We start from the raw sequence: 25,484 nt of genomic DNA, 5'->3' as shown, positions 1-25,484 counted from the left end.
TGACAGGGCTGGTGGACCTTCAGCAGGGAGTAGTGGCAGAGCTGGTGAACCTTCAGCAGGGAGTAGCGCCAGGGCTGGTTTACCTTCAGCAGGGAGTAGCAACACAGCTGGTGATTCTTCAGCAGGGAATAGCGGCAGGACTGGTGAACCTTCAGCAGGGGTTAGCAGCAGGGCTGGTGTACCGTCAGCAGGGAGGAGAAGCACGGTGGGTGAACCTTCAGCAGGGAGTAGTGGTAGGGCTGATGAACCTTCAGCAGGGAGTAGCAGCAGAGCTGGAGAACGTTCAGCAGGGAGTAGTGGCAGGGCTGATGAACCTTCAGCAGGGAGTAGCAGCAGGGATGGAGAACGTTCAGCAGGGAGTAGTGGCAGGGCTGATAAACCTTCAGCAGGGAGTAGCAGCAGGGATGGAGAACGTTCAGCAGGGAGTAGTGGCAGGGCTGGTGAACCTTCAGCAGGAAACATCAGTAGGGCTTGTGGACCTTCAGCGGAGAGTAGTGGCAGGGCTTGTGAACCTTCAGCGGGGAGTTGTGGCAGGGCTGATGAACCTCAAGCAGGGAGTAGTAGCTGGGCTGGTGAACCTTCAGCAGGGAAAAGTGGCAGGGCTGGTGAACCTTCATTAGGGAGTAGTGGCAGAGCTGGTGAAAATTCAGCATGGAGTAGCAGCAGGGCTGTTAAATCTTCTGTAGGAACAAGCAGCAGGGCTGGTGAACCTTCAGCAGGGAGTAGCAGCAGGGCCTGTGAAATTCAGCAGGGAATAGCAGCAAGGCTGCTGAATCTTCAGCAGGGAATTGTGGCAGGGCTGGTGAACCTTCAGCAGGAAGTAGTGGTATGGCTGGTGAACCTTCTGTAGGGAGTAGCAGTAGGGCTAGTGAGCCTTCAGCACGGAGTAGCGGTACGGCTGGTGAACCTTCAGCAGGGAGTAGTGGTAGGGCCTGTGAACCTTCAGTAGAGAGTAGTGGTAGGGCCTGTGAATCTTCAGTAGGGAGTAGTGGCAGGGCTGGCGAACCTTCAGCAGGGAGTGGTGTGAGGGCTGGTGAACCTTCAGCAGGGAGCAGTGGCAGGGCTGTTGAACCATCATAAGGAAGTAGTACAAGGGCTGTTGAACCTTCAGCAAGGAATAGCATCAGGGCTGGTGAACCTTCAGCAGGGAGTAGTGGCAAGGCATGCGAACCATCAGCAGGGAGTAGTGGCAAGGCTTGTGAACCTTCAGCAGGAAGTAGTGTCAGGGCTGGTGAGCCTTCAGCAGGGAGTAGCAGCAGGGCATATAAACCTTCAGCAGGGAGTAGCAGCAGGGCTGCTGAATCTTCAGCAGGGAATTGTGCATGGTGGGTGAACCTTCAGCAGGGAGTAGCAGCGTGTCTGATGAACCTTCAGCTGGGAATATCAGTAGGGTTGGTGAACCTTCAGCGGGGTGTAGTGGCAGGGCTGGTGAACCTTCAGCAGGGAGTAGCGGGAGGGCTGGTTTACCTTCAGGAGGGAGTAGCAACACAGCTGATGAAACTTCAACAGGGAGTAGCGGTAGGACTGGTGAACCTTCATCAGGGGGTAGCAGCAGGACTGGTGCACCTTCAGCAGGGAGTAGAAGCAGGGTGGGTTAACCTTCAGCAGGGAGTAGTTTTTTTTTATTATTATTATTTTCTACCACAGACGTGGCCAGACATTTACAATGCTAACCAGAATATATACATTTTATTCTGTCCTCCATGGACAGGGTTAGAGAAGTGTTAAACATATAGTTCAAGGGTTTATTGAACACTCAACCACAGAAGGTGATTCGGTGCTTTTAAAATGCTAAGCTAACCTACATACGTAAATACATAGATACACAGATTTACGTATGCCCTACATAAAGTGTTAGATGTGTCTTTTACATAGTGTCATTAATGTACATTCACAAAGGTGAAATGTAATTCTGATCAGCTTCCATATATGCTTTATACCCATACATATACTGCTGAACGCAGCAGGTAGTAGAACACACACACATACACATACATATATACACACACACATGCATTCACATACATTTGTCTCTTTTACTCTGACAGGGGGAGGTAGCTGATAAAGAAACTAGTGTGCAATTAAGCACTTAATCACTGAAGGTGATGATGGTGCTTTTACAAGCTCAGGTTATATAGTTACATCATATATATACATTGTATGATTGATATATAACATGGTCAATTTTGGATACAAGTCCAATATATCATCAAGTGTTCCAGTACTCATATAGTAACTACAGAGTTCAGCATACCTTAGCCCAGGAGGGCGAAAGTCAGTCAGTATGGGACATTCTACAATATAATGTTCAAAAGAGTGCATGTTTTCTCTTTCACAAAGTTGACACATTGTGTACTCGACATTTGGGTTTTGAGAAAGCTGCCAGATACGTCTATATCCCAGGCGTATTCTGGCCACTATAACATCACATTGCCGGGTTCTTGTTCTATTAGTCCAGGGAGATTTCTATTAGTTCTATTAGCAAGGAGTAGTGGCAGGGCCGGTAAACCTTCAGCAGAGAGTAGTAGCAGGGCTGGTGAACCTTCAGCAGGAAGTAGTAGCAGGGCTGGTGAACCTTTAGCAGGGATTAGTGCAGGGCTGGTGAACCTTCAGCAAGGAGTAGTGGCAGGGTTGCTGAACTATCATCAGGGAGGATTGGAAGGGGCTGGTGAACCTTCAACCGGGAGTAGTGGCATAGCTGGTGAACCTTTAGCGGGGGAAAGTAGAAGGGCTGATGAACCTTCAGCAGGGAGTAGTAGCAGGGCTGGTGAACCTTCAGCAGGGAAAAGTGGCAGGGCTGGAGAACATTCAGCACGAAGTAGTGGGAGGGCAGGTGAACCTTCAGCAGGAAGGTGTGGCAGGGCTGGTGAACCTTCAACAGGGAGTAGTGGTAGGGCTGGTGAACATTCTGTAGGGAGTAGCAGCAGGGCTGGCGAATCTTCAGCAAAGTGTAGTGGTAGGGCTGGTGAACCTTCAGTAGGGAGTAGGTAGCGGGGCTTGTGGACCTTCAGCAGGGAATAGTGACAGGGCTGGTGGACCTTCAGCAGGGAGTAGTGGCAGGGCTGGTGAACCTTCAGCGGGGAGTAGTGGCATAGCTGGTGAACCTTTAGCGAGGGAAAGTAGAAGGGCTGATGAACCTTCAGCAGGGAGAAGTAGCAGGGCTGGTGAACCTTCAGCAGGGAAAAGTGGCAGGGCTGGAGAACCTTCAGCACGAAGTAGTGGGAGGGCAGGTGAACCTTCAGCAGGAAGTAGTGGCAGGGCTGGTGAACCTTCAGCAGGGAGTAGTGGTAGGGCTGGTGAACCTTCAGTAGGGAGTAGGTAGCGGGGCTTGTGGACCTTCAGCAGGGAATAGTGACAGGGCTGGTGGACCTTCAGCAGGGAGTAGTGGCAGAGCTGGTGAACCTTCAGCAGGGAGTAGCGCCAGGGCTGGTTTACCTTCAGCAGGGAGTAGCAACACAGCTGGTGATTCTTCAGCAGGGAATAGCGGCAGGACTGGTGAACCTTCAGCAGGGGTTAGCAGCAGGGCTGGTGTACCGTCAGCAGGGAGGAGAAGCACGGTGGGTGAACCTTCAGCAGGGAGTAGTGGTAGGGCTGATGAACCTTCAGCAGGGAGTAGCAGCAGAGCTGGAGAACGTTCAGCAGGGAGTAGTGGCAGGGCTGATGAACCTTCAGCAGGGAGTAGCAGCAGGGATGGAGAACGTTCAGCAGGGAGTAGTGGCAGGGCTGATAAACCTTCAGCAGGGAGTAGCAGCAGGGATGGAGAACGTTCAGCAGGGAGTAGTGGCAGGGCTGGTGAACCTTCAGCAGGAAACATCAGTAGGGCTTGTGGACCTTCAGCGGAGAGTAGTGGCAGGGCTTGTGAACCTTCAGCGGGGAGTTGTGGCAGGGCTGATGAACCTCAAGCAGGGAGTAGTAGCTGGGCTGGTGAACCTTCAGCAGGGAAAAGTGGCAGGGCTGGTGAACCTTCATTAGGGAGTAGTGGCAGAGCTGGTGAAAATTCAGCATGGAGTAGCAGCAGGGCTGTTAAATCTTCTGTAGGAACAAGCAGCAGGGCTGGTGAACCTTCAGCAGGGAGTAGCAGCAGGGCCTGTGAAATTCAGCAGGGAATAGCAGCAAGGCTGCTGAATCTTCAGCAGGGAATTGTGGCAGGGCTGGTGAACCTTCAGCAGGAAGTAGTGGTATGGCTGGTGAACCTTCTGTAGGGAGTAGCAGTAGGGCTAGTGAGCCTTCAGCACGGAGTAGCGGTACGGCTGGTGAACCTTCAGCAGGGAGTAGTGGTAGGGCCTGTGAACCTTCAGTAGAGAGTAGTGGTAGGGCCTGTGAATCTTCAGTAGGGAGTAGTGGCAGGGCTGGCGAACCTTCAGCAGGGAGTGGTGTGAGGGCTGGTGAACCTTCAGCAGGGAGCAGTGGCAGGGCTGTTGAACCATCATAAGGAAGTAGTACAAGGGCTGTTGAACCTTCAGCAAGGAATAGCATCAGGGCTGGTGAACCTTCAGCAGGGAGTAGTGGCAAGGCATGCGAACCATCAGCAGGGAGTAGTGGCAAGGCTTGTGAACCTTCAGCAGGAAGTAGTGTCAGGGCTGGTGAGCCTTCAGCAGGGAGTAGCAGCAGGGCATATAAACCTTCAGCAGGGAGTAGCAGCAGGGCTGCTGAATCTTCAGCAGGGAATTGTGCATGGTGGGTGAACCTTCAGCAGGGAGTAGCAGCGTGTCTGATGAACCTTCAGCTGGGAATATCAGTAGGGTTGGTGAACCTTCAGCGGGGTGTAGTGGCAGGGCTGGTGAACCTTCAGCAGGGAGTAGCGGGAGGGCTGGTTTACCTTCAGGAGGGAGTAGCAACACAGCTGATGAAACTTCAACAGGGAGTAGCGGTAGGACTGGTGAACCTTCATCAGGGGGTAGCAGCAGGACTGGTGCACCTTCAGCAGGGAGTAGAAGCAGGGTGGGTTAACCTTCAGCAGGGAGTAGTTTTTTTTTTATTATTATTATTTTCTACCACAGACGTGGCCAGACATTTACAATGCTAACCAGAATATATACATTTTATTCTGTCCTCCATGGACAGGGTTAGAGAAGTGTTAAACATATAGTTCAAGGGTTTATTGAACACTCAACCACAGAAGGTGATTCGGTGCTTTTAAAATGCTAAGCTAACCTACATACGTAAATACATAGATACACAGATTTACGTATGCCCTACATAAAGTGTTAGATGTGTCTTTTACATAGTGTCATTAATGTACATTCACAAAGGTGAAATGTAATTCTGATCAGCTTCCATATATGCTTTATATCCATACATATACTGCTGAACGCAGCAGGTAGTAGAACACACACACATACACATACATATATACACACACACATGCATTCACATACATTTGTCTCTTTTACTCTGACAGGGGGAGGTAGCTGATAAAGAAACTAGTGTGCAATTAAGCACTTAATCACTGAAGGTGATGATGGTGCTTTTACAAGCTCAGGTTATATAGTTACATCATATATATACATTGTATGATTGATATATAACATGGTCAATTTTGGATACAAGTCCAATATATCATCAAGTGTTCCAGTACTCATATAGTAACTACAGAGTTCAGCATACCTTAGCCCAGGAGGGCGAAAATCAGTCAGTATGGGACATTCTACAATATAATGTTCAAAAGAGTGCATGTTTTCTCTTTCACAAAGTTGACACATTGTGTACTCGACATTTGGGTTTTGAGAAAGCTGCCAGATACGTCTATATCCCAGGCGTATTCTGGCCACTATAACATCACATTGCCGGGTTCTTGTTCTATTAGTCCAGGGAGATTTCTATTAGTTCTATTAGCAAGGAGTAGTGGCAGGGCCGGTAAACCTTCAGCAGAGAGTAGTAGCAGGGCTGGTGAACCTTCAGCAGGAAGTAGTAGCAGGGCTGGTGAACCTTTAGCAGGGATTAGTGCAGGGCTGGTGAACCTTCAGCAAGGAGTAGTGGCAGGGTTGCTGAACTATCATCAGGGAGGATTGGAAGGGGCTGGTGAACCTTCAACCGGGAGTAGTGGCATAGCAGGTGAACCTTTAGCGGGGGAAAGTAGAAGGGCTGATGAACCTTCAGCAGGGAGTAGTAGCAGGGCTGGTGAACCTTCAGCAGGGAAAAGTGGCAGGGCTGGAGAACATTCAGCACGAAGTAGTGGGAGGGCAGGTGAACCTTCAGCAGGAAGTAGTGGCAGGGCTGGTGAACCTTCAGCAGGGAGTAGTGGTAGGGCTGGTGAACCTTCAGTAGGGAGTAGGTAACGGGGCTTGTGGACCTTCAGCAGGGAATAGTGACAGGGCTGGTGGACCTTCAGCAGGGAGTAGTGGCAGAGCTGGTGAACCTTCAGCAGGGAGTAGCGCCAGGGCTGGTTTACCTTCAGCAGGGAGTAGCAACACAGCTGGTGATTCTTCAGCAGGGAATAGCGGCAGGACTGGTGAACCTTCAGCAGGGGTTAGCAGCAGGGCTGGTGTACCGTCAGCAGGGAGGAGAAGCACGGTGGGTGAACCTTCAGCAGGGAGTAGTGGTAGGGCTGATGAACCTTCAGCAGGGAGTAGCAGCAGAGCTGGAGAACGTTCAGCAGGGAGTAGTGGCAGGGCTGATGAACCTTCAGCAGGGAGTAGCAGCAGGGATGGAGAACGTTCAGCAGGGAGTAGTGGCAGGGCTGATAAACCTTCAGCAGGGAGTAGCAGCAGGGATGGAGAACGTTCAGCAGGGAGTAGTGGCAGGGCTGGTGAACCTTCAGCAGGAAACATCAGTAGGGCTTGTGGACCTTCAGCGGAGAGTAGTGGCAGGGCTTGTGAACCTTCAGCGGGGAGTTGTGGCAGGGCTGATGAACCTCAAGCAGGGAGTAGTAGCTGGGCTGGTGAACCTTCAGCAGGGAAAAGTGGCAGGGCTGGTGAACCTTCATTAGGGAGTAGTGGCAGAGCTGGTGAAAATTCAGCATGGAGTAGCAGCAGGGCTGTTAAATCTTCTGTAGGAACAAGCAGCAGGGCTGGTGAACCTTCAGCAGGGAGTAGCAGCAGGGCCTGTGAAATTCAGCAGGGAATAGCAGCAAGGCTGCTGAATCTTCAGCAGGGAATTGTGGCAGGGCTGGTGAACCTTCAGCAGGAAGTAGTGGTATGGCTGGTGAACCTTCTGTAGGGAGTAGCAGTAGGGCTAGTGAGCCTTCAGCACGGAGTAGCGGTACGGCTGGTGAACCTTCAGCAGGGAGTAGTGGTAGGGCCTGTGAACCTTCAGTAGAGAGTAGTGGTAGGGCCTGTGAATCTTCAGTAGGGAGTAGTGGCAGGGCTGGCGAACCTTCAGCAGGGAGTGGTGTGAGGGCTGGTGAACCTTCAGCAGGGAGCAGTGGCAGGGCTGTTGAACCATCATAAGGAAGTAGTACAAGGGCTGTTGAACCTTCAGCAAGGAATAGCATCAGGGCTGGTGAACCTTCAGCAGGGAGTAGTGGCAAGGCATGCGAACCATCAGCAGGGAGTAGTGGCAAGGCTTGTGAACCTTCAGCAGGAAGTAGTGTCAGGGCTGGTGAGCCTTCAGCAGGGAGTAGCAGCAGGGCATATAAACCTTCAGCAGGGAGTAGCAGCAGGGCTGCTGAATCTTCAGCAGGGAATTGTGCATGGTGGGTGAACCTTCAGCAGGGAGTAGCAGCGTGTCTGATGAACCTTCAGCTGGGAATATCAGTAGGGTTGGTGAACCTTCAGCGGGGTGTAGTGGCAGGGCTGGTGAACCTTCAGCAGGGAGTAGCGGGAGGGCTGGTTTACCTTCAGGAGGGAGTAGCAACACAGCTGATGAAACTTCAACAGGGAGTAGCGGTAGGACTGGTGAACCTTCATCAGGGGGTAGCAGCAGGACTGGTGCACCTTCAGCAGGGAGTAGAAGCAGGGTGGGTTAACCTTCAGCAGGGAGTAGTTTTTTTTTTATTATTATTATTTTCTACCACAGACGTGGCCAGACATTTACAATGCTAACCAGAATATATACATTTTCTTCTGTCCTCCATGGACAGGGTTAGAGAAGTGTTAAACATATAGTTCAAGGGTTTATTGAACACTCAACCACAGAAGGTGATTCGGTGCTTTTAAAATGCTAAGCTAACCTACATACGTAAATACATAGATACACAGATTTACGTATGCCCTACATAAAGTGTTAGATGTGTCTTTTACATAGTGTCATTAATGTACATTCACAAAGGTGAAATGTAATTCTGATCAGCTTCCATATATGCTTTATACCCATACATATACTGCTGAACGCAGCAGGTAGTAGAACACACACACATACACATACATATATACACACACACATGCATTCACATACATTTGTCTCTTTTACTCTGACAGGGGGAGGTAGCTGATAAAGAAACTAGTGTGCAATTAAGCACTTAATCACTGAAGGTGATGATGGTGCTTTTACAAGCTCAGGTTATATAGTTACATCATATATATACATTGTATGATTGATATATAACATGGTCAATTTTGGATACAAGTCCAATATATCATCAAGTGTTCCAGTACTCATATAGTAACTACAGAGTTCAGCATACCTTAGCCCAGGAGGGCGAAAGTCAGTCAGTATGGGACATTCTACATTATAATGTTCAAGAGAGTGCATGTTTTCTCTTTCACAAAGTTGACACATTGTGTACTCGACATTTGGGTTTTGAGAAAGCTGCCAGATACGTCTATATCCCAGGCGTATTCTGGCCACTATAACATCACATTGCCGGGTTCTTGTTCTATTAGTCCAGGGAGATTTCTATTAGTTCTATTAGCAGGGAGTAGTGGCAGGGCCGGTAAACTTTCAGCAGGAAGTAGTAGCAGGGCTGGTGAACCTTCAGCAGGGATTAGTGCAGGGATGGTGAACCTTCAGCAAGGAGTAGTGGCAGGGTTGCTGAACTATCATCAGGGAGGATTGGAAGGGGCTGGTGAACCTTCAACCGGGAGTAGCAGCAGACTCCTTCAGCAGGGAGTAACGGAAGAGCTGTTGAACCTTCAGCAGAGAGTAGTGGCAGGGCTGGTGAACCTTCAGCGGGGAGTAGTGGCATAGCTGGTGAACCTTTAGCGAGGGAAAGTAGAAGGGCTGATGAACCTTCAGCAGGGAGTAGTAGCAGGACTGGTGAACCTTCAGCAGGGAAAAGTGGCAGGGCTGGAGAACCTTCAGCACGAAGTAGTGGGAGGGCAGGTGAACCTTCAGCAGGAAGTAGTGGCAGGGCTGGTGAACCTTCAGCAGGGAGTAGTGGTAGGGCTGGTGAACATTCTGTAAGGAGTAGCAGCAGGGCTGGCGAACCTTCAGCAGGGAGTAGTGGTAGGGCTGGTGAACCTTCAGTAGGGAGTAGGTAGCGGGGCTTGTGGACCTTCAGCAGGGAATAGTGACAGGGCTGGTGGACCTTCAGCAGGGAGTAGTGGCAGGGCTGGTGAATCTTCAGCAGGGAGTAGCGCCAGGGCTGGTTTACCTTCAGCAGGGAGTAGCAACACAGCTGGTGATTCTTCAGCAGGGAATAGCGGCAGGACTGGTGAACCTTCAGCCGGGGTTAGCAGCAGGGCTGGTGTACCGTCAGCAGGGAGTAGAAGCACGGTGGGTGAACCTTCAGCAGGGAGTAGTGGTAGGGCTGATGAACCTTCAGCAGGGAGTAGTGGCAGGGCTTGTGAACCTTCAGGGGGGAGTATTGGCTGGGCTGATGAACCTTCAGCAGGGTGTAGCAGCAGGGCTGGTGAACCTTCAGCAGGAAGTAGTGGCAGGGCTGGTGAACTTTCAGCAGGAAGTAGTGGCAGGGCATATAAACCTTCAGCAGGGAGTAGCAGCAGGGCTGCTGAATCTTCAGCAGGGAATTGTGAATGGTGGGTGAACCTTCAGCAGGGAGTAGCAGCGTGTCTGATGAACCTTCAGCTGGGAATATCAGTAGGGTTGGTGAACCTTCAGCAGGGAGTAGTGGTAGGGCTGATGAACCTTCAGCAGGGAGTAGTGGCAGGGCGGCTGAACATTCAGCAGAGAGTAGAGGCAGGACTGGTGAACCTTGAGAAGGGAGTAGCAGCAGGGTGGGTAAACCTTCTACAGGGAGTAGCAGCAGGTCTGGTGAACCTTCAGCAAGTAATATCAGTAAGGCTGGTGAACCTTCAGCGAGGTGTAGTGGCAGGGCTGGTGAACCTTCAGCAGGAAGTAGTGGCAGGGCTGGTGAACCTTCAGCAGGGAGTAGCAGCAGGGCATGAAAACCTTCAGCAGGGAGTAGCAGCAGGGCTGCTGAATCTTCAGCAGGGAATTGTGCATGGTCGGTGAACCTTCAGCAGGGAGTAGCAGCGTGTCTGATGAACCTTCAGCTGGGAATATCAGTAGGGTTGGTGAACCTTCAGCGGGGTGTAGTGGCAGGGCTGGTGAACCTTCAGCAGGGAGTAGCGGGAGGGCTGGTTTACCTTCAGGAGGGAGTAGCAACACAGCTGATGAAACTTCAACAGGGAGTAGCGGTAGGACTGGTGAACCTTCAGCAGGGGGTAGCAGCAGGACTGGTGTACCTTCAGCAGGGTGTAGAAGCAGGGTGGGTTAACCTTCAGCAGGGAGTAGTTTTTTTTTTTTTATTATTATTTTCTACCACAGACGTGGCCAGACATTTACAATGCTAACCAGAATATATACATTTTCTTCTGTCCTCCATGGACAGGGTTAGAGAAGTGTTAAACATATAGTTCAAGGGTTTATTGAACACTCAACCACAGAAGGTGATTCGGTGCTTTTAAAATGCTAAGCTAACCTACATACGTAAATACATAGATACACAGATTTACGTATGCCCTACATAAAGTGTTAGATGTGTCTTTTACATAGTGTCATTAATGTACATTCACAAAGGTGAAATGTAATTCTGATCAGCTTCCATATATGCTTTATACCCATACATATACTGCTGAACGCAGTAGGTAGTAGAACACACACACATACACATACATATATACACACACACATGCATTCACATACATTTGTCTCTTTTACTCTGACAGGGTGAGGTAGCTGATAAAGAAACTAGTGTGCAATTAAGCACTTAATCACTGAAGGTGATGATGGTGCTTTTACAAGCTCAGGTTATATAGTTACATCATATATATACATTTTATGATTGATATATAACATGGTCAATTTTGGATACAAGTCCAATATATCATCAAGTGTTCCAGTACTCATATAGTAACTACAGAGTTCAGCATACCTTAGCCCAGGAGGGCGAAAGTCAGTCAGTATGGGACATTCTACAATATAATGTTCAAGAGAGTGCATGTTTTCTCTTTCACAAAGTTGACACATTGTGTACTCGACATTTGGGTTTTGAGAAAGCTGCCAGATACGTCTATATCCCAGGCGTATTCTGGCCACTATAACATCACATTGCCGGGTTCTTGTTCTATTAGTCCAGGGAGATTTCTATTAGTTCTATTAGCAAGGAGTAGTGGCAGGGCCGGTAAACCTTCAGCAGAGAGTAGTAGCAGGGCTGGTGAACCTTCAGCAGGAAGTAGTAGCAGGGCTGGTGAACCTTTAGCAGGGATTAGTGCAGGGCTGGTGAACCTTCAGCAAGGAGTAGTGGCAGGGTTGCTGAACTATCATCAGGGAGGATTGGAAGGGGCTGGTGAACCTTCAACCGGGAGTAGTGGCATAGCTGGTGAACCTTTAGCGGGGGAAAGTAGAAGGGCTGATGAACCTTCAGCAGGGAGTAGTAGCAGGGCTGGTGAACCTTCAGCAGGGAAAAGTGGCAGGGCTGGAGAACATTCAGCACGAAGTAGTGGGAGGGCAGGTGAACCTTCAGCAGGAAGGTGTGGCAGGGCTGGTGAACCTTCAGCAGGGAGTAGTGGTAGGGCTGGTGAACATTCTGTAGGGAGTAGCAGCAGGGCTGGCGAATCTTCAGCAAAGTGTAGTGGTAGGGCTGGTGAACCTTCAGTAGGGAGTAGGTAGCGGGGCTTGTGGACCTTCAGCAGGGAATAGTGACAGGGCTGGTGGACCTTCAGCAGGGAGTAGTGGCAGGGCTGGTGAACCTTCAGCGGGGAGTAGTGGCATAGCTGGTGAACCTTTAGCGAGGGAAAGTAGAAGGGCTGATGAACCTTCAGCAGGGAGTAGTAGCAGGGCTGGTGAACCTTCAGCAGGGAAAAGTGGCAGGGCTGGAGAACCTTCAGCAGGGAGTAGTGGTAGGGCTGGTGAACCTTCAGTAGGGAGTAGGTAGCGGGGCATGTGGACCTTCAGCAGGGAATAGTGACAGGGCTGGTGGACCTTCAGCAGGGAGTAGTGGCAGAGCTGGTGAACCTTCAGCAGGGAGTAGCGCCAGGGCTGGTTTACCTTCAGCAGGGAGTAGCAACACAGCTGGTGATTCTTCAGCAGGGAATAGCGGCAGGACTGGTGAACCTTCAGCAGGGGTTAGCAGCAGGGCTGGTGTACCGTCAGCAGGGAGTAGAAGCACGGTGGGTGAACCTTCAGCAGGGAGTAGTGGTAGGGCTGATGAACCTTCAGCAGGGAGTAGCAGCAGAGCTGGAGAACGTTCAGCAGGGAGTAGTGGCAGGGCTGATGAACCTTCAGCAGGGGGTAGCAGCAGGGATGGAGAACGTTCAGCAGGGAGTAGTGGCAGGGCTGATAAACCTTCAGCAGGGAGTAGCAGCAGGGATGGAGAACGTTCAGCAGGGAGTAGTGGCAGGGCTGGTGAACCTTCAGCAGGAAACATCAGTAGGGCTTGTGGACCTTCAGCGGAGAGTAGTGGCAGGGCTTGTGAATCTTCAGCGGGGAGTTGTGGCAGGGCTGATGAACCTCAAGCAGGGAGTAGTAGCTGGGCTGGTGAACCTTCAGCAGGGAAAAGTGGCAGGGCTGGTGAACCTTCATTAGGGAGTAGTGACAGAGCTGGTGAAAATTCAGCATGGAGTAGCAGCAGGGCTGTTAAATCTTCTGTAGGAACAAGCAGCAGGGCTGGTGAACCTTCAGCAGGGAGTAGCAGCAGGGCCTGTGAAATTCAGAAGGGAATAGCAGCAAGGCTGCTGAATCTTCAGCAGGGAATTGTGGCAGGGCTGGTGAACCTTCAGCAGGAAGTAGTGGTATGGCTGGTGAACCTTCTGTAGGGAGTAGCAGTAGGGCTAGTGAGCCTTCAGCACGGAGTAGCGGTACCGCTGGTGAACCTTCAGCAGGGAGTAGTGGTAGGGCCTGTGAACCTTCAGTAGAGAGTAGTGGTAGGGCCTGTGAATCTTCAGTAGGGAGTAGTGGCAGGGCTGGCGAACCTTCAGCAGGGAGTGGTGTGAGGGCTGGTGAACCTTCAGCAGGGAGCAGTGGCAGGGCTGTTGAACCATCATAAGGAAGTAGTACAAGGGCTGTTGAACCTTCAGCAAGGAATAGCATCAGGGCTGGTGAACCTTCAGCAGGGAGTAGTGGCAAGGCATGCGAACCATCAGCAGGGAGTAGTGGCAAGGCTTGTGAACCTTCAGCAGGAAGTAGTGACAGGGCGGCTGAACATTCAGCAGGGAGTAGAGGCAGGGCTAGTTAACCTTCAGCAGGGAGTAGATGCAGGGCTGGTGAACCTTGAGAAGGGAGTAGCAGCAAGGTGGGTGAACCTTCTACAGGGAGTAGCAGCAGGTCTGGTGAACCTTCAGCAAGTAATATCAGTAAGGCTGGTAAACCTTAAGCGGGGTGTAGTGGCAGGGCTGGGGAACCTTCAGCAGGGAACATCAGTAGAGCTCGTGAACCTTCAGCCGGGAGAAGAGGAGCGCTGGTGAACCTTCAGCAGGGAGTAGTGGCAGGGCTTGTGAACCTTCAGCAGGAAGTAGTGTCAGGGCTGGTGAGCCTTCAGCAGGGAGTAGCAGCAGGGCATATAAACCTTCAGCAGGGAGTAGCAGCAGGGCTGCTGAATCTTCAGCAGGGAATTGTGCATGGTGGGTGAACCTTCAGCAGGGAGTAGCAGCGTGTCTGATGAACCTTCAGCTGGGAATATCAGTAGGGTTGGTGAACCTTCAGCGGGGTGTAGTGGCAGGGCTGGTGAACCTTCAGCAGGGAGTAGCGGGAGGGCTGGTTTACCTTCAGGAGGGAGTAGCAACACAGCTGATGAAACTTCAACAGGGAGTAGCGGTAGGACTGGTGAACCTTCATCAGGGGGTAGCAGCAGGACTGGTGCACCTTCAGCAGGGAGTAGAAGCAGGGTGGGTTAACCTTCAGCAGGGAGTAGTTTTTTTTTTTATTATTATTATTTTCTACCACAGACGTGGCCAGACATTTACAATGCTAACCAGAATATATACATTTTCTTCTGTCCTCCATGGACAGGGTTAGAGAAGTGTTAAACATATAGTTCAAGGGTTTATTGAACACTCAACCACAGAAGGTGATTCGGTGCTTTTAAAATGCTAAGCTAACCTACATACGTAAATACATAGATACACAGATTTACGTATGCCCTACATAAAGTGTTAGATGTGTCTTTTACATAGTGTCATTAATGTACATTCACAAAGGTGAAATGTAATTCTGATCAGCTTCCATATATGCTTTATACCCATACATATACTGCTGAACGCAGCAGGTAGTAGAACACACACACATACACATACATATATACACACACACATGCATTCACATACATTTGTCTCTTTTACTCTGACAGGGGGAGGTAGCTGATAAAGAAACTAGTGTGCAATTAAGCACTTAATCACTGAAGGTGATGATGGTGCTTTTACAAGCTCAGGTTATATAGTTACATCATATATATACATTGTATGATTGATATATAACATGGTCAATTTTGGATACAAGTCCAATATATCATCAAGTGTTCCAGTACTCACATAGTAACTACAGAGTTCAGCATACCTTAGCCCAGGAGGGCGAAAGTCAGTCAGTATGGGACATTCTACATTATAATGTTCAAGAGAGTGCATGTTTTCTCTTTCACAAAGTTGACACATTGTGTACTCGACATTTGGGTTTTGAGAAAGCTGCCAGATACGTCTATATCCCAGGCGTATTCTGGCCACTATAACATCACATTGCCGGGTTCTTGTTCTATTAGTCCAGGGAGATTTCTATTAGTTCTATTAGCAGGGAGTAGTGGCAGGGCCGGTAAACCTTCAGCAGAGAGTAGTAGCAGGGCTGGTGAACCTTCAGCAGGAAGTAGTAGCAGGGCTGGTGAACCTTTAGCAGGGATTAGTGCAGGGCTGGTGAACCTTCAGCAAGGAGTAGTGGCAGGGTTGCTGAACTATCATCAGGGAGGATTGGAATGGGCTGGTGAACCTTCAACCGGGAGTAGTGGCATAGCTGGTGAACCTTTAGCGGGGGAAAGTAGAAGGGCTGATGAACCTTCAGCAGGGAGTAGTAGCAGGGCTGGTGAACCTTCAGTAGGGAAAAGTGGCAGGGCTGAAGAACCTTCAGCACGAAGTAGTGGGAGGGCAGATGAACTTTCAGCAGGAAGTAGTGGCAGGGCTGGTGAACCTTCAGCAGGGAGTAGTGGTAGGGCTGGTGAACATTCTGTAGGGAGTAGCAGCAGGGCTGGCGAACCTTCAGCAGGGAGTAGTGGTAGGGCTGGTGAACCTTCAGTAGGGAGTTGGTAGCGGGACTTGTGGACCTTCAGCAAGGAATAGTGACAGGTCTGGTGGACCTTCAGCAGGGAGTAGTGGCAGGGCTGGTGAACCTTCAGCAGGGAGTAGCGGCAGGGCTGGTTTACCTTCAGCAGGGAGTAGCAACACAGCTGGTGATTCTTCAGCAGGGAATAGCGGCAGGACTGGTGAACCTTCAGCAGGGGTTAGCAGCACGGCTGGTGTACCGTCAGCAGGGAGTAGAAGCACGGTGGGTGAACCTTCAGCAGGGAGTAGTGGTAGGGCTGATGAACCTTCAGCAGGGAGTAGCAGCAGGGCTGGAGAACGTTCAGCAGGGAGTAGTGGCAGGGCTGATGATCCTTCAGCAGGGAGTAGCAGCAGGGATGGAGAACGTTCAGCAGGGAGTAGTGGCAGGGCTGGTGAACCTTCAGCAGGAAACATCAGTAGGGCTGGTGGACCTTCAGCGGAGAGTAGTGGCAGGGCTTGTGAACCTTCAGCTGGGAGTAGTGGCAGGGCTGATGAACTTCAAGCAGGGAGTAGTAGCTGGGCTGGTGAACCTTCAGCAGGGAAAAGTGGCAGAGCTGGTGAACCTTCATTAGGGAGTAGTGGCAGAGCTGGTGAACCTTCAGCAGGTAGTAGCAGCAGGGCTGGTGAACCTTCTGCAGGAAGTAGTTGCAGGACTGGTGAACCTTCAGCAGGGAGTAGCAGCAGGGCTGGTGAGCCTGCAGCAGGGAGTAGCGGTACGGCTGGTGAACCTTCAGCAGGGCGTAGTGGTAGGGCCTGTGAACCTTCAGTAGAGAGTAGTGGCAGGGCTGGTGAACCTTCAGCAGGGAGTGGTGTGAGGGCTGGTGAAACTTCAACAGGGAGAAGCGGCACGGCTGTTGAACCATCATAAGGAAGTAGTAGAAGGGCTGGTGAACCTTCAGCAAGGAATTGCATCAGGGCTGGTGAACCTTCAGCAGGGAGTAGTGGCAAGGCTGGTGACCCTTCTGCGGGGAGTAGTGGCAAGGCATGCGAACCATCAGCAGGGAGTAGTGGCATGGCTTGTGAACCTTCAGCAGGGAGTAGTGGCAGGGCGACTGAACATTCAGCAGGGAGTAGAGGCAGGGCTGGTTAACCTTCAACAACGAGTAGATGCAGGGCTGGTGAACCTTGAGAAGGGAGTAGCAGCAAGGTGGGTGAACCTTCAGCAGGGAGTAGCAGCAGGTCTGGTGAACCTTCAGCAAGTAATATCAGTAAGGCTGGTAAACCTTAAGCGGGGTGTAGTGGCAGGGCTGGGGAACCTTCAGCAGAGAGCATCAGTAGAGCTCGTGAACCTTCAGCCGGGAGAAGAGGAGCGCTGGTGAACCTTCAGCAGAGAGGAGTGGCAGGGCTTGTGAACCTTCAGGGGGGAGTATTGGCTGGGCTGATGAACCTTCAGCAGGGTGTAGCAGCAGGGCTGGTGAACCTTCAGCAGGAAGTAGTGGCAGGGCTGGTGAACCTTCAGCAGGAAGTAGTGACACGGCTGGTGAGCCTTCAGCAGGGAGTAGCAGCAGGGCATATAAACCTTCAGCAGGGAGTAGCAGCAGGGCTGCTGAATCTTCAGCAGGGAATTGTGCAGGGTGGGTGAACCTTCAGCAGGGAATTGTGCAGGGTGGGTGAACCTTCAGCAGGGAGTAGCAGCAGGGCTGCTGAATCTTCAGCAGGGAATTGTGCAGGGTGGGTGAACCTTCAGCGGGGAGTAGCAGCAGGTCTGGTGAACCTTCAGCAAGTAATATCAGTAGGGTTGGTGAACCTTCAGCGGGGTGTAGTGGCAGGGCTGGTGAACCTTCAGCAGGGAGTAGTGGTAGGGCTGGTGAACCTTCTGCAGGAAGTAGTGGCAGGACTGGTGAACCTTCAGCAGGGAGTAGCAGCAGGGCTGGTGAACCTTCAGCTAGGAGTAGCAGAAGGGCTGGTGAACCTTCAGCAGGGAGTAGTAGCAGGCCTGTTGAACCTTCTGTAGGGACGAGCAGCTGGGCTGGTGAACCTTTAGCAGGGAGTAGTAGCATTGCTGTGAACCTTCAGCAGGGAGTAGCAGCAGGGCTGCTGAATCTTCAGCAGAGAATTGTGGCAGGGCTGGTTCACCTTGAGCAGGAAGTAGTGGTATGGCTGGTGAACCTTCTGTAGGGAGTAGCAGTAGGGCTGGTGAGCCTTCAGCAGGGAGTAACGGTACGGCTGGTGAACCTTCAGCAGGGAGTAGTGGCAAGGCTTGTGAACCTTCAGTAGGGAGTAGCGGCAGGGCGGCTGAACATTCAGCAGGGAGTAGTGGCAGGGCTGGTTAACCTTCAGCAAGGAGTAGATGTAGGGCTGGTGAACCTTGAGAAGGGAGTAGCAGCAGGGTGGGTGAACCTTCAGCAGGGAGTAGCAGCAGGTCTAGTGAACCTTCAGCAAGTAATATCAGTAAGGCTGGTAAACCTTAAGCGGGGTGTAGTGGCAGGGCTGGTGAACCTTCAGCAGGGAGTAGTGGTAGGGCTGGTGAACCTTCAGTAGGAAGTAGCAGCAGAGCTTGTGTACCTTCAGCAGGGAGTAGTGGCACAGATGATGAACCTTCAGCGGAGTGTAGCAGCAGGGCTGGTGATACTTCAGCAGGGAGTAGCAGCAGGGCTGGTGAACCTTCAGTTGGAAGTAGTGGCAGGGCTGGATAACCTTCAGCAGGGAGTAGCAGCAGGGCATATAAACCTTCAGCAGGAAGTAGTGGCCCGGCTGGTGAACCTTCAGCAGGAAGTAGTGGCAGAGCTGGTGAACCTTCAGCAGGGAATAGTGGCAGAGCTGCTGAAACTTCAGCAGGGAGTAGTGGCATTGCTGCTGAACCATCGTCACGAAGTAGTGGCTGTGCTGGTGAACCCTCAGCAAAGATTAGCAGCAGGGCCAGTGAACCTTCAGCAGGGAGTAGTAGCAGAGCTGGTGAACCTTCAGCGGGGAGTAGTGGCAGGGCTTGTGAACCTTCAGCAGAGTGTAGTAGCAGATCTGGTGAACCTTCAGCAGGGATTAGTGCAGGGCTGGTGAACCTTCAGCAGGGAGTAGTGGCAGGGCTGCTGAACTATCATTAGAGAGGAGTGGGAGGGGCTGGTGAACCTCCAGCAGGGAGTAGCAGCAGACTTCGTGAACCTTCAGCATTGAGTAGCAGCAGAGCTGTTGAACCTTCAGCAGACAGTAGTGGCAGGGCTTGTGAACTTTCAGCAGGGTGTAGTGGCAGAGCTGGTGAACCTTCAGCAGGGAGTAGTAGAAAGGCTTTTGAACCTTCAGAAGGGAGTAGCAGCAGGGCTGGCGAACCTTCAATAATGAGTAGCAGCAGGGCTGGTGAACCTTCAGCAGGGAGTTGTGTCAGGCTGGTGAACCTTCATCTGGGAGTAATTGAAGGGCTTTTGAACCTTCAGAAGGGAGTAGCAGCAGGGCTGGTGAACCTTCAACAGTGAGTAGCAGCAGGGCTGATGAACCTTCAGCATGGAGTAGCAGCAGGGCTGGTGAACCTTCAGCAGCGAGTAGTGGTAGGACTGGTGAACCTTCAGTAGATAGTAGTAGCAGGGCTTGTAAACTTTCAGTAGGAAGTAGTGGCAGGGCTGGTGAACCTTCGGCAGGGAGTAGTGGCAGGGCTGGTGAACCTTCAGCAGGGAGTAGCAGCAGGGATGGTTAATCTTCAGCAGGGAGTAGTGGCAGGGCTGGTGAACCTTCAGCAGGGAGTTGCAGCAGGTCTGGTGAACCCCTCAGCAGGGAATATCAGTAGGGCTGGTGAACCCCTCAGCAGGGAATATCAGTAGGGCTGGTTAACCCCTTAGCAGGGAATATCAGTAGGGCTGGTGAACCTTCAGCGGGGTGTAGTGGAAGGGCTGGTGAACCTTCAGCAGCGAACATCAGTAAGGCTGGTGAACCTTCAGCGGGAAGAAGTGGCAGGGCTGGTGAACATTCAGCGGAGAGTAGTGGCAGGGCTTGTGAACCTTTAGCGGGGAGTAGTGGAAGGGCTGGTGAACCTTCAGCAGGGAGTAGCGGCAGGACTGGTGAACCTTCAGCAGGGGGTAGCAGCAGGGCTGGTGTACCTCAGTAGGGAGTAGAAGCAGGGTGGGTTAACCTTCAGCAGGGAGTAGTGGCAGGGCTTGTGAATCTTCAGCAGGAAGTAGTATCAGGGCTGGTGAACCTTCAGCAGGGATTAGTGCTGGGCTGGTGAACCTTCAGCAGGGAGTAGTGGCAGGGCTGCTGAACTATCATCAGGGAGGAGTGGGAGGGGCTGGTGAACCTTCAGCAGGGAGTAGTGGCATTGCTGGTGAACTTTTAGCGAGGAGAAGTGGCAGGGCTGATTAACCTTCACCAGGGAGTAGGAGGGGCTGGAAAACCTTCAGCAGGGAGTAGCAACAGACCTCGTGAACCTTCAGCAGGGAGTAGCGGCAGAGCTGTTGAACCTTCAGCAGGGAGTAGTGGCAGGACTGGTGAACCTTCAGTAGAGAGTAGTAACAGGGCTTGTGAACCTTCAGCAGGGATTTGTGGTAGGGCTGGTGAACCTTCAGCAGCGAGTAGCGGCAGGGCTGGTTAACCTTCAGTAGAGAGTAGTGGCAGGGCTGGTTAACCTTCAGCAAAGAGTAGATGCAGGGCTGGTGAACCTTCAGCAGGGAGTACCAGCAGGGTAGGTGAACCGTCAGCAGGGAGCAGTGGCAGGGCTGGTGAACCTTCAGCACGAAGTAATGGCAGGGCTGGTGAACCTTCAGCACGAAATAATGGCAGGGCTGGTGAACCTTCAGCAGGGAGTAGTGGCAGGGCTTGTTACCCTTCAGCAAAGAGTAGAGGCCGGGATGGTGAACCTTCAGCAGAGAGAAACAGCAGATTGGGTGAACCTTCAGGAGGGAATATCAGTAGGGCTTGTGAACCTTCAGCTTGGAGTAGTTGCAGGGCTGGTGAACCTTCAGCAGGGAGTAGCGTCACGGCTGGTGAACCTTCATCAGGGAGTAGTGGCAGGGCTGGTGAACCTTCAGCAGGGAGTAGCGTCACGGCTGGTGAACCTTCATCAGGGAGTAGTGGCAGGGCTTTTGAACCTTCAGCAGGGAGTAGCGGAAGGACTGGTGAACCTTCAGCAGGGAGTAGCTGCACGGCTGGTGAACCTTCAGCAGCGAGTAGTGGCAGGACTGGTGAACCTTCAGTAGGGAGTAGTACCAGGGCTTGTGAACCTTCAGCAGGGAGTAGTGGCAGGGCTGGTGAGCCTTCAGCAGGAAATAGTGGCAGGGCTGGTGAACCTTCAGCAGGGAGTAGTAGCAGGGCTGATTAATCTTCAGCAGGGAGTAGTAGCAGGGCTGGTTAACCTCAGCAGGGAGTAGAGGCAGGGCTGGTGAACCTTTAGCAGGGAGTTGCAGCAGTGTGGGTGAAACTTTAGCAGGGAGTAGTGGCTGGGCTGGTAAACCTTCAGCATAGAGAAGTGGCAGGGCTGGTGAACCTTCAGCAGGAATTAGTGGTAGGGCTGGTGAACCTTCTGTAGGGAGTAGCAGAAGGGCTGGTGAACCTTTAGCAGGGAGTAGCGGCACAGCTGGTGAACCTTCAGCAGGAAGTAGTGGTAGGACTGGTGAACCTTCAGTAGAGAGTAGTAACAGGGCTTGTGAACCTTCAGCAGGGAGTTGTGGCAGGGCTGGTGAACCTTTAGCTGCGAGTAGTGGCAGGGCTCGTGAACCTTCAGCAAGGAGTAGCGGCAGGGCTGGTTAACCTTCAGTAGGGAATAGTGGCAGGGCTGGTTAACCTTCAGCAAAGAGTATATGCAGGGCTGGTGAACCTTCAGCAGAGAGTAGCAGCAGGGTAGGTGAACCTTCAGCAGGGAGTAGTGGCAGGGCTGGTTTACCTTCAGCAGGGAGTAGCGGGAGGGATGGTTTACCTTCAGCAGGGAGTAGCGGCAGGACTGGTGAATCTTCATCAGGGGGTAGCAGCAGGGCTGGTGTACCTTCAGCAGGGAGTAGAAGCAGGGTGGGTTAACCTTCAGCAGGGAGTAGTGCAGGGCTTGTGAATCTTCAGCAGGAAGTAGTATCAGGGCTGGTGAAACTTCAGCTGGGATTAGTGCAGGGTGGTGAACCTTCAGCAGGGAGTAGTGGCAGGGCTGCTGAACTATCATCAGGGAGTAGCGGCAGAGCTGTTGAACCTTCAGCAGAGAGTAGTGGCATAGCTGGTGAACTTTAAGCGAGGAGAAGTGGCAGGGCTGATGAACCTTCAGCAGGGAGTTGCAGCAGGGTGGGTGAACTTTTAGCAGGGAGTAGTGGCAGGGCTGGTAAACCTTCAGCAGAGAGAAGTGGCAGGGCTGGTGAACCTTCAGCAGGAATTAGTGGTAGGGCTGGTGAACCTTCTGTAGGGAGTAGCAGCAGGGCTGGTGAACCTTTAGCAGGGAGTTGCGACACGGCTGGTGAACCTTCAGCAGGAAGTAGTGGAAGGACTGGTGAACCTTAAGTAGAGAGTAGTAACAGGGCTTGTGAACCTTCAGCAGGGAGTTGTGGCAGGGCTGGTGAACCTTCAGCAGCGATCAGTGGCAGGGCTGGTGAACCTTCAGCAAGGAGTAGATGCAGGGCTGGTGAACCTTCAGCCGGGAGTACCAGCTGGGCAGGTGAACCTTCAGCAGGGAGTAGTGGCAGGGCTGGTTGACATTCAGCTGGGAGTAGCGGGAGGGATGGTTTACCTTAAGCAGGGAGTAGCGGGAGGGATGGTTTACCTTAAGCAGGGAGTAGCAACACACCTGGTGAACCTTCAGCAGGGAGTAGCGGCAGGACTGGTGAACCTTCAGCAGGGGGTAGCAGCAGGGCTGGTGTACCTTCAGCAATTAGTAGAAGCAGGGTGGGTTAACCTTCAGCAGGGAGTAGTGGTAGGGCTGGGGAACCTTTAGCAGGGAGTAGTGGCAGGACTGGTGAACCTTCAGAAGGAAGTAGCAACAGAGCTGGTTAATCTTCAGAAGGGTGTAGTGGCAGGGCTGGTGACCCCTCAGCAGGGAGTTGCAGCAGGTCTGGTTAACGTTCAGCAGGGAGTAGTGGCAGGGCTGGTAAACCTTCAGCAAAGATTAGAGGCCGGGGTGGTGAACCTTCAGCAGGGAGAAGCAGCAGGGTGGGTGAAACTTCAGCAGGAAGTAGTGGCAGGGCTGGTGAACATTCAGCAGGGAGTAGTGGCAGGGCTTGTTACCCTTCAGCAAGGAGTAGAGGCCAGGGTGGTGAACCTTCAACAGAGAGAAGCAGCATATTGGGTGAACCTTCAGCAGGGAATATCAGTAGGGCTTGTGAACCTTCAGCTTGGAGTAGTTGCAGAGCTGGTGAACCTTCAGCACGAAATAGTGTTGGGGCTGGTGAACCTTTAGCAGGGAGTAGCTGCACGGCTGGTGAACCTTCATCAGGGAGTAGTGGCAGGGTTGGTGAACCTTCAGCAGGAAGTAGTGGTAGGACTGGTGAACCTTCAGTAGAGAGTAGTAACAGGGCTTGTGAACCTTCAGCATGGAGTTGTGGCAGGGCTGGTGAACCTTCAGCAGCGAGTAGTGGCAGGGCTGGTGAACCTTCAGCAAAGAGTAGATGCAGGGCTGGTGAACCTTCAGCAGGGAGTACCAGCAGGGTAGGTGAACCTTCAGCAGGGAGTAGTGGCAGGGCTGGTGGACATTCAGCAGGGAGTAGCGGGAGGGATGGTTTACCTTCAGCAGGGAGTAGCAACACACCTGGTGAACCTTCAGCAGGGAGTAGCGGCAGGACTGGTAAACCTTCAGCAGGGGGTAGCAGCAGGGCTGGTGTACCTTCAGCAGGGAGTAGAAGCAAGGTGGGTTAACCTTCAGCAGGGAGTAGTGGCAGGGTTTTTGAATCTTCAGCAGGAAGTAGTATCAGGGCTGGTGAACCTTCAGCAGGGATTAGTGCAGGGCTGGTGAACCTTCAGCAGGGAGTAGTGGCAGGGCTGCTAAACTATCATCAGGGATGAGTGGGAGGGGCTGGTGAACCTTCAGCAGGGAGTAGCAACAGACCTCGTGAACCTTCAGCAGGGAGTAGCTGCAGAGCTGTTGAACCTTCAGCAGAGAGTAGTGGCAGGACTGGTGAACCTTCAGCGGGGAGTAGTGGCATAACTGGTGAACTTTTAGCGAAGAGAAGTGCCAGGGCTGATGAACCTTCACCAGGGAAAATGGCAGGGCTGGTGTGCCTTAAGAACGAAGTAGTGACAGGGCTGGTGAACCTTCAGCAGGAAGTAGAGATAGGGCTGGTGAACCTTCAGCAGGGAGTAGTAATAGGGCTGGTGAACATTCTGTAGGGATTAGCAGCAGGGCTGGTGAACCTTCAGCAGGGAGTATCGGCACAGCTGGTGAAACTTCGGCAGGGAGTAGGTGTAGGGCTTGTGAACTTTCAACAGGGAGTAGCGGCAGGACTGGTGAACCTTCAGCTGGGGGTAGCAGCAGGGCTGGTGTACTTTCAGCAGGGAGTTGATGCAAGGGTGGGTTAACCTTCAGCAGTGAGTAGTGATAGGGCTGGTGAACTATCAGTAGGGAGAAGCAGCGGGGCTTGTGAACCTTCAGGGAGTAGCAACACAGCTGGTGAACCTTCAGCAGAGAGTAGCGGCAGGACTGGTGAACCTTAAACAGGGGGTAGTAGTAGGGCTGGTGTACCTTCAGCAGGAAGTAGAAGCAGGGTGGATTAACCTTCAGCAGGGAGTAGTGGCAGGGCTGGTGAACCTTCAGCAGGGAGTAGCGGCACGGCTAGTGAACCTTCAGCAGCGAGTAGTTTCAGTGCTGGTGAACCTTCGGCATGGAGTAGTGGCAGGGCTGGTGAACCTTCAGGAGGTAGTAGCAGCAGGGCTGGTTAATCTTAAGCAGGGAGTAGTGGCAGGGCTGGTTAACCTTCAGCAAAGAGTAGAAGCAGGGCTGGTGAACCTTCAGCAGGGAGTAGTGGCATGGCTGGAAAACCTTTAGCAGCGAAAAGCAGTAGGGCTGGTGAACCTTCAGAGGGGTGTAGTGGCAGGGCTGGTGAACCTTCAGCAGGGAGTAGTGGCAGGGCTGGTTAACCTTCAGCAAAGAGTAGAGGCAGTGCTGATGAACCTTCAGCAGGAAGTTGCAGCAGGGTGGGTGAACCATCAGCAGACAGTAGTACCATGGCTTGTGAAACTTAAGCAGGAAGTAGTGGCAGGGCTGGTGAACCTTCAGCAGAGAGTAGTGGCAGGGCTGGTGAACCTTCAGCAGGGAGTAGTGGCAGGGCTGGTTAACCTTCAGCAAAGAGTAGAGGCAGTGCTGATGAACCTTAAGCAGGGAGTTGCAGCAGGGTGGGTGAACCTACAGCAGGGTGTAGTGACAGGGCAGGTGAACTTTCAGCAGGGAGTAGCGGCAGGGCTGGTTAACCTTCAGCTGGGAGTAGCAACAGAGCTGGTGAACCTTCAGCAGGAAGAAGTGGTAGGGCTGGTGAACCTTCAGTAGAGAGTAGTAGCAGGGCTTGTGAACCTTCAGCAGGGTATTGTGGCAGGGCTGGTGAACCTTTAGCAGGGAATATCAGCAGGGCTGGTTAACCTTCAGCAAACAGTAGATGCAGGACTGGTGAACCTTCAGCAGAGAGTAGAAGCAGCGTGGGTGAGTCTTCAGCAGGGAGTAGCAGCAGGTCTGGTAAACCTTGAGCAGGGAATATCAGTAGGGCTTGTGATCCATCAGCGGGAAGAAGTGGCAGGGCTTGTAAACCTTCAGCGGGGAGTAGTGGCAGGGTTGTTGAACTTTCAGCAGAGAATAGTGGCAGGGCTGCTGAACCATCATCAAGGAGTAATGGAAGGGCTTTTGAACCTTCAGAAGAGAGTAGCAGCAGGATAGGTGAACCTTCAGCAGGTAGTAGTGGCAGGGTTGGTGAACCTTCAGCAGGGAGTAGTGGCAGGGCAGGTTAACCTTCAGCAAAGAGTAGAGGCAGGGCTGGTGAACCATCAGCAGGGAGTTGTAGCAGGGTGGGTGAACCTTCAACAGGGAGT

General features: G+C 52.1%; 2 protein-coding genes across 2 annotated transcripts; both read right to left on the bottom strand.

The window, feature by feature from the left end:
• Positions 1-15,994: 15,994 nt before the first annotated feature.
• On the bottom strand, positions 15,995-16,444 carry LOC138366557 (uncharacterized). Its single transcript, XM_069327592.1, has one exon. It carries the CDS (start codon positions 16,442-16,444, stop codon positions 15,995-15,997), a length of 450 nt encoding a protein of 149 aa, XP_069183693.1.
• Positions 16,445-21,000: 4,556 nt separating this feature from the next.
• LOC138366556 (uncharacterized) lies at positions 21,001-21,651 on the bottom strand. The gene has a single exon (XM_069327591.1). The coding sequence runs from the start codon at positions 21,649-21,651 to the stop codon at positions 21,001-21,003; it is 651 nt and encodes a 216-aa protein (XP_069183692.1).
• Positions 21,652-25,484: the final 3,833 nt, after the last annotated feature.

Source organism: Procambarus clarkii, chromosome 19 (genome assembly GCF_040958095.1).
Source record: "Procambarus clarkii isolate CNS0578487 chromosome 19, FALCON_Pclarkii_2.0, whole genome shotgun sequence".
In the NCBI taxonomy this organism is placed as follows: domain Eukaryota; kingdom Metazoa; phylum Arthropoda; class Malacostraca; order Decapoda; family Cambaridae; genus Procambarus; species Procambarus clarkii.
Note: the sequence above shows the minus strand (reverse complement) of the source record. Positions and strands in the feature narration are given on the sequence as shown.

Bases quoted from the DNA above. Each gene is read 5' to 3' on its own strand.
- LOC138366557 (XM_069327592.1), bottom strand. From the start codon at position 16,444: ATGGTTCAACAGCCGTGCCGCTTCTCCCTGTTGAAGTTTCACCAGCCC.
- LOC138366556 (XM_069327591.1), bottom strand. From the start codon at position 21,651: ATGATAGTTCAGCAGCCCTGCCACTACTCCCTGCTGAAGGTTCACCAC.